The sequence below is a fragment of the Egretta garzetta genome, unplaced genomic scaffold (assembly GCF_000687185.1).
Source record: "Egretta garzetta isolate BGI_Z169 unplaced genomic scaffold, ASM68718v1 scaffold81, whole genome shotgun sequence".
Lineage (NCBI taxonomy): Eukaryota > Metazoa > Chordata > Aves > Pelecaniformes > Ardeidae > Egretta > Egretta garzetta.
In genome coordinates this window covers 2,777,980-2,786,330 of record NW_009258671.1, presented here as the reverse complement: position 1 = coordinate 2,786,330, position 8,351 = coordinate 2,777,980, and the positions used below count along the sequence as shown (strand labels likewise).

The 8,351-nt window shown below is 37.3% G+C and overlaps 1 protein-coding gene across 1 annotated transcript in view; it reads right to left on the bottom strand.

Annotated features, from left to right (window-relative positions):
• PDE3A (phosphodiesterase 3A) overlaps nucleotides 1-8,351 on the bottom strand; it is a 95,044-nt gene that overhangs the window by 26,954 nt on the left and 59,739 nt on the right. The window contains exons 4-5 of the mRNA XM_009648696.1: nucleotides 7,777-7,892; nucleotides 3,808-4,027 (exon numbers count right to left, since the gene is read on the bottom strand). Of these exons, the coding sequence (XP_009646991.1) occupies nucleotides 3,808-4,027; nucleotides 7,777-7,892 (336 nt within the window). The remainder of the gene's footprint in view (nucleotides 1-3,807; nucleotides 4,028-7,776; nucleotides 7,893-8,351) is intronic.

The window sequence follows — 8,351 nt, the reverse complement described above, 5'->3', positions numbered from 1 at the left end:
CAGTGTAAGATTATGTCATGCAGTATAAGTTACGGTACAGGGTGCATTCTCCAGATAAAATTACAAGAGCGAGCTGAAGTTTTATTGGAAGTCAGGAATGTTAAAAAGGCAAAAATACAAAAAGACTGGATTAACTGGCCACCACCATTAAATTTGTGTTGCCAACAGTAAACCTATACCATGTGATCATTTTTTTTTAAATGGGTTTTTTATTCTCTAAGTCTATCAGTACAAAAAAATCCCCTGGTTTTGTACTACAGCTGCCTTATAAACATGAATTAAAATGATGAAAATGTACCAGAGTGCCATACAATCTTATATAATTCAATTTGAACACAGTTATGATGTGGGTTTACTCTCCTTTTCTTGCTTAAAACTTGAGTATGTTCCTCTTAAGGAGGGAAAAGGTATTTTGGCATTAATTCAGTGACAACATACCAAGTACATGAGGACCAGGAGGGCGTTTTGGACAGAACATGAGGCAAGTGATCTGGCATCCAGACATTTAGCAACGAAACAAGAAGACAGAGTCTACTTCATCATTTCCAGAAGAGAAAGACATTGTGGGAGGGATCACAATATCATGGCCTTTCCAAATGACTGGTTCTTCTCTTCCATTAAAATGCTTTATTCCTTGTGTGTGATTCCCTTTAAGCCCTAAATGTGAATTCAGTACCAGCTGGAACAATTCAAATTACAATGTCCCAGTATGATTGAACCTAGGACCTGAAGGAACAATGAGATATTATAAAAACATGAGAGAACTTAACAAATCTGAAGCCTCATTTAGCAGCATTGTATCATGAAAACCTGACATTTTAACATTTCTTTCTCTGGTTCGAGTCAGTATTTTGTGGTGTATCTTATATATAACAGCCTTTGCAAAGCAACTATTACAAAATTATTTTGTTCGGTCAAACTTTGCACTAGAAACTTTGCATCAATGGAAGTTCACCATATAAAAATCACAGAAATCCTGTGCCAGATGGCTTTTGACTGGGTCATCCAAAACATATTTTGGAGGTTGGTATGCCCTGCAGACATAATGAATTCCTGAAAGAATTTTAAATAAATACAAATCTGTATACAATGATACTTGTAGTGCATAGCCAAGCAAATAAATCTTGTATCACTTGGGTTTATAAACAAGATGAAAAAAAAGTATTAATTTGTCCCACATTCCATGTGGTTTCCATAAGGTCAATGCTAACAAGCCAAAATGTAAAAGAGAAAGAGAGCCTTTGATTGGTCGTAATGCTCCAAGGCTTTTGCATCATTGTAAGTGTACCTCTTTATTTCCAGATCATATGCAAACTCACACTGATTTAATATGTATGGTCCACATAAAACACTATATTAAAAAAATAAATAAATTACTGAGCTACCTAGTAGAACACTTGAAATCTGCTCTATGTCAGAAGTGAACGTGCCCATGCAACTTTAACTCAATTCCCTTCGCGCACAGGCATTAGAATATACTTCTTAATCACAGGATTGTTTAACCTTTTCACCACAGGATTCCCACCTCATCCACTAAGCAGAATTAAAAATGATTACTTACAAGTTATTTTAGCAACATTGCCTGGTTTATGTTCTTATTTAATGCAGTTTTCAAACTCTGCTGTCCTACCACATTTTAATTTATAAGAAAAAAAAAGTATAGTAAAGCTGCTGTCTTGATGCCACTGCCTGCGTGGATCTGATTTAAAGCACTGAACCCATCAAGACTTCTTTTCCACTTTTGTTGAGGGAGGGGTTGGTTTGGTGGTGGCAGAGGTTTGCTGGCTTGGTATTATTTCCTAGCGAGGCAGGTTTTTTGGCAGTAAACGTAAGGCACTGCATACCGTGAAGACTAGCAATCTGCAATGTGAAAGCTCAAACATGAAAACATTTATTTCCAGTGTTTGTTAATTTAAGTCTGAGTTTGTCTTAGCCATTTAATTTCTGGGGTTTTTAGGGGGTTTGGGGTTTTTTTGTTGTTTTGTTGGGTTTTTTTTTTTTTTTTTAATTGTCCTTGCATTACTAAGGGGTGCATTATTTATGTGCTGTTAGTTCAGCTCATATCTGTGGATATGACATCTCTAGATACTAATGGCTAGAAATGTGACACTGCGCATGATTTTTCAATTGAAGTTAAAGGAACTGTGACGATTAGAAATAGTGGATGCCAATTCTATTAGCAGTCATTACATCATAATATTTTAAATAATGTGGTTATTTCAAATAATCAACAACAAAGTCTATGCCAGCAATGTACTCTATTTGTAATGCTTACACAGTCTAAGCATTTGAAAACAAGGAAATTAAGAACATAAATATGCTATGCAACCTACATAGACATCACAGAAGACAGCAGCCACAAAAAAGCTAATGAGCATTTTACCGAGTACGCTGAAGTCAAAGTCTACACATACCATGAAAATGTATTTCTTTACTATCTACAACAACCTTACACTGATTTTTTTTGACATTTTTATGCAACTATTAACTGTTCTCTTTAATAGAAGGCTTCTAGCAATAACTGTTACTAGTTGAAGTAGTAATATTTTGTTGAAGTAGTAATAAAGGCACAGTTTAATAAGACAGTAGCACGTTTATGGCATATTTCTTATGTGTAATATAGTTTTTATTTTAAATGAATCAGTGCAAGTCCCAGCTTTGCAATACCTTTGGAAAACTTTTAAAAGCACTTAGTTTCTATTTAGTCACCTAAATATGTCTTAAAAGCCTGTCAGGATCCTAGTCTGAACTCCAGTGAGGATGACTCCCTTGAGCAAACTTGCAATCTCAATTTTGACTTTCTCACACCCACTTCTGAGCCCTGCACATAGCATACTGAGACACATCCAAAGTTACGTGACTGAAGCCAGAAATGAAGAACTATTTCCAAAGATAGTCAAACTTGATAACATTTAACCCAGCGTCAGATGACGTCTTGTCTGCTGGCTAGCCAATAATCACAAATCACTCCCTACTATGACCAAAAGTAACTTCTAATGAGTAAGGTAACCTTGAAACTGCACCGGAACGGGCTTCTTAACACTGGTGTTTCCCACTATTCTGAACTGGACACATATTGCAAACTCTACTAATCTAACGTAGCAACTGAATCCTTTTTGAGAAGATAAGCAGAACAACTTTCTTCCCAAAACGCTGATTTTGCAGAGCAGGTCTGCGTAATCTAATAGTGGGCTACTTTAAAGGGTGAAATTAAACTGTGCTACCGTAACCCCTAGCAGTAGAAAGAACTCGTCGGCAGTTGATTTCTGAAAAAAATCCCAATGCTACGTAACCTGACTCTGCTTAGGGAGGACAGGATACACTTCTGAGAGCACACTCAAAATTACATAGTCTTCAGGCATTGTTGGCACACCATTATCAGAAGGCTACAGGCCAGCAGCTTTTAAACCTTAGCAGCCAGATTTTTCTATCAAACATCAGGTGCCTGCTGTGAAAGCCTTGGCCTGTGACCTAGAAGTGACTGTTCAGGCTAAGGGCACGGTGTGAGAAATGTTAACACGAAATCCAACCTTGGGATCTGCAAGTTATTGACAAAGAATTTATTTATGAATCAGACTGTGCATCTGACATGAGTAAAAGCTATAAGTGTAGTTAACCATCTTGCACTTTAGAAGCACTTTGTAGCATCAATCTACACAATTACTCATGTGCTAAGAACTGCTTGGATATGGCGAAATACCGATACACGATACTGTAGCAAATCACAAAACGCGTATGTGGGCCAAAAGAGCTTGTTTGTGAGAACAATGTGAAATGATTCCAACGCATGTCGAATTACTATCTCACCTGCTGCAGATGACAGAGGGGCTGATAATAGGGTCTGACAGGCTAGGTGCACTCTGAGTAGAAGTTAATACTTTGTGTGGCTTTAAGCCTTGCTTGGCATCAGTATCTGTAGAGTCTGGAAATGACACAGAAGATGTTTTTCCGGTAGGACTGGTGGCAGGCGTCCCCTGAATCGGTGAATGACATGGGGAGTTGAGAGGTGAAATATTTGGCGGGATACCTGGCACGAGAAAAGAAGAGTCTTGTCAATTAACAGAAGTGGCAGATGGTTGTATGAGTTCACTGTGCAGAAATACTCCTCTTGAGATGCACAGGTACCAGCATAGTTTCCAAACGTAAAAATAAGAGAAAACCCTCCTCCACTCTGAGCCAAGCCCACGGCTGTCACAGAGAGATGAAGCTCCATTAATATCAGCCACTTCTACCTGCTGAAGATCTGGCTCAAAATATGAAGCATATTCTCCCTGTTGAGCAGGATGCACTAACTGGCAGGCATGAAATGAAAGGCGTGCGTTAGTGGCATGACTATTGGTATCAACATGTTCTAGCGACAGAGATACCAAACTCCAAATAGGCAGTTCCCAGACCCATCTGCAGTTTCTCTTTGTTTCACTGTCTCCATCTGTGAAGCAGGGACAAGAAAGGCTTACACACATCCCCAGAAAATTTGAATTTCTACATGTGTGAAGACTAGCAATAAACTAAAACCCCAATTTTTGGTAGCCTTACATTATATGAATATAAAATATTGCACTTATGGTGCCATTTCTGCATTCCTCACAGATTTTGGCCTTGATCTCATGCAGCTGGAGTTTACTTTTCAATATTTGTTGCTTACGATTGGAGACTTGTGACCATTACCTGTACCACATGGTATTATACCCCTGAGATAGTGTATCAGAAACTGCCAATGTCCACATGTGCGAACACTAGCATAGACGTAGTTCTCACTGTCCCTTATTCTATCAAAGCACCACTGCCAAGATGAAATGCATCAGCCAGTCCAGTGTTTGAGACAAAGTGCCCCCCTTCTTTTTGAAGCCACTTTGCATGTTCTAGTCTCAGACAAAAAGGTCCCATTCACAATAAAGAACAGAGGAGCAAACTTATTCTTAAAAGGAAAGGCATGTAAATTGACTTATCTCCTGTTCTAAAGTTTGTAGGAACTCAGCCCCTGTTCATTTACCATGTTCATCTTCAAAGCCAAATGATATCGAGCTTAGGAACTTTAACTGATTTTATGTTTGAATTGTGCCCACTATCTAAATGCATTCCAGACACAAAAATTATCTTAGAATAAGGCAATATGTTGATCTAAGTTATGAAATACTAACCTTGCACGATAGATGTGTACAGTTCCAGTGGTTTTTCCTGATAACAACTTACTGTGATATGAGGTTAAAATATGATTTACTGCTGACAGTCCAAGAGTTAAAAATAATCTCTGACAGTTACTACACTGTAATTTTGAGATATCCAACCTCTCCTAAGTTTTGATTACAGTATTTGCTCAGCAAACATGTGGTATGTATTACTGTCTTAATTCAATTATTGCAACTAGGATATTATGCTAGTCTTGAGATCAGAAGCCTACAGTCTACAGAGCAATTAAAAAGTTATCAGATGGCCATGACATATGGAAATCACTCTAAAATACAGAAAGCCTCTGTTTCACATTTACTAATCCTTTGAGATATCTGCTTGCCATCCAACAGAAATATGTCTTTAAAACCATTTTGCAGTCTGTTAGTTGCACAGGGGATTGAGTTGGATTATTATCTATCTTTGAGCTATATGTTACCAGGTAATCTTCATGACTGTTGGAGAATACAATATATATGGTCACCTTTCAACAATCTAAAACAAATCCTGGGAATTTAAACAGCAATTTTCACAATAATGTTTCTAATTACAGCTGGCTTTCTACTGCTAGTCTGGGCTCCTGTCTCTTGAAATGTATTTGGTTGAATTTTGTTTTAAAAGAGTAATTTGCCAGGGTAAGTAACAAAAAAGAAATAAATTTACCAGAAAAATACAAACCTATTTTCAATAACCCAACATTTAATCATTTATTGGCAAAAGTGAGAGAAAATGTGTCTTGCTACAGCAAGGAATTTTGAACAATCAAGGTAAGAATAACAATACAGGACGATTTTTTTTTTTAAGTACACCCATCTGCTTAGGCCCTCCAGAACTTTTACACATGTGCGGTGTTGAAGAAATAAAACTGTAACTTCAATGTGATGTGAAATTACATATGAAAACACTGGAGTTTACCTCAGAATTTTGCCAAAATAGGTATAGCTAACAGTATTTAAAAATGCTAATGTTTTTATGCACAGAGACAATTTTTTAAATTATTATTATTATTATTATATATTGCAATTATATATTAATATTATATATTGCCAATGGAGCTAATACATAAAAGTCTAACTTGCAACTACTAGTGCAAATTGAAGCAATTCTTTAGTTGGAACACAAAACCAAATCATAATTAAAAATGCATGATTGTAAACAGTCTAAAACATCAAAATATCAATCTTCTGCATAAAATGCTGAGCCAGAATTTTTACTCCTGTCAATCAGTGCCTCTAGGACTTGTTTGCGATGGAATGGAACTCTCCCTTCATCACAGGGGAGCTCATGTATTTGCGCAACAGAGACAACTATTAGCACCTTCTGGAAGCCGAAGAGACTAAATGTAAAATTGACGGATGGAGTTCGTAAGTCTCATTTTCCAAGTATAAAATAGTATACACACACACACTTACCCCTTTCACGGTAATGGGTTAATCTCTGAAAATCACAAGTCTAAGTTGGTTTTGTTTTGTTCTAAAACAAATTCTTGGATTCTTAGTATTATTTTCCAGGTTCAATTTTATTCATTTGTCTACGTGCCTGTTACCTTTTAAGATAATATTGTGTTACTTAATCTTCACTATAGTATAACAAAGCAGCTTCTGTACAAGAGGAGACTCAATAAACTCTTCAGTTTGAAAAGGAGATGCAATATGACAGTGCTAGATATGCAGAAGAATTGTGCAGCCATATCTTCAAACCCATCTCTAAGTTGGGATTCTCTGACTTTTCTGATGTCAGGCCTCAGGCATCTATCAATTTCCATCTGATGTCTGGGTGGCCAGTATCTCTGAGTAACATTAGCTCAACATTATTCCATGTTTGGAAAAAAAAATGGGCCGATTCAAAAAAGGAAGGCCTTGTGATCATTTTGAATTGCAAGTTAAAGCATGGGTAAACATTACTTTATCCTGCAGTTGTATAGGGAAGAGAACCATGTTAATGTAGATTAAGACTGCTTCATGGCTGTCATATCGCACATTTCATTACCACTTAAGAAGTCACCTCCTCAATTTCTTTCCCTCAGTTAAAAAAGGAGTAATTTTTAAAGGCACAAAAAGCTGAGTAAAAAGGCCCATATTTTTCATCTCTAAAAATCAGTAAAAACTACTTGGACTTTCACAATAATGAATATACAGAGATAGACCTCTGAGTTACAACGGCTTTGTCCTGGATACATTTGTGTAAGATGGGTCAGTTGCTGCCTACAGCTCCAAATGGCATTATGTAGGTTGTGCTTCAGGAAATCTCAGTCAGGCAATATATACAGACAGTTAATCTAACAAATGTTATAGAAAACACTGTTCTCAGCCCTGTTGTAGTCAAGGGAATTACATGGATATAAATCACAACACAATTTAGTATCACACTTGCCGCATCATGTCATGACTAACCTCTATAAATCATAAAAGTCAAAACATTTACAATGGCATTACTATGAGCTATAGCATTTTAAACCACTGCTTTTTTAAAGAAAAGAAATAACTGTATTTATATTGAAGGAAAAATAATAAAAGACAGATTGGACAGAGATCAAAAGCAGCTTGCACGCGCTAGTCACGGGGAGGCAGCTAAGTGAGCCTGATGGAACCACAGATGCCCACTCACCTTGCCGGCTCTGCCTTTTGGCATTCAGGTGGTTGGTAGAAGACATGGCATAGGAGGTGGAGAAGGACCTGCTCTTTGTGATTGTCATCAGAATTGAGCTGTTCCAGGAGTCAGGGCTGCAAAACCAGAGCACAAACAGGCATTGTTTGACACACTAAAAAGCATCAATGGCAGATCTTAAGAAGTTAAGAGCCACAGCAAGAAGTATGCGATACTGAGATAGCACGAAATCTGACAAGGAAAATGGCATCTATCTGTTGGCTGAACTGCTGTTTGTGAGGTGCTCAGTGTTGTATTCAGCAAAAATATTTACAATGCAGATGCTCCAAAGCTGAACTTCCTTCAGTGTTGAGGCCTATTCACTTTATTTGTACAAAGATATCTTCATTGGATTGTTCTGACAGTACAAAGAGGCTTAAAAGTTGACTTGAAATAAGTTAAATTTATATACTTTTTTAATGCCTTCTTACAAGAGCCAGAAGAGCCGGGAGTTCTCAGTGTAAATGAAAAGTCTGTCTCTTTGACTCCTCTGCTGCCAAGGCAGATACCCAGTAACCCTTTGGGAGGCTGGAGGA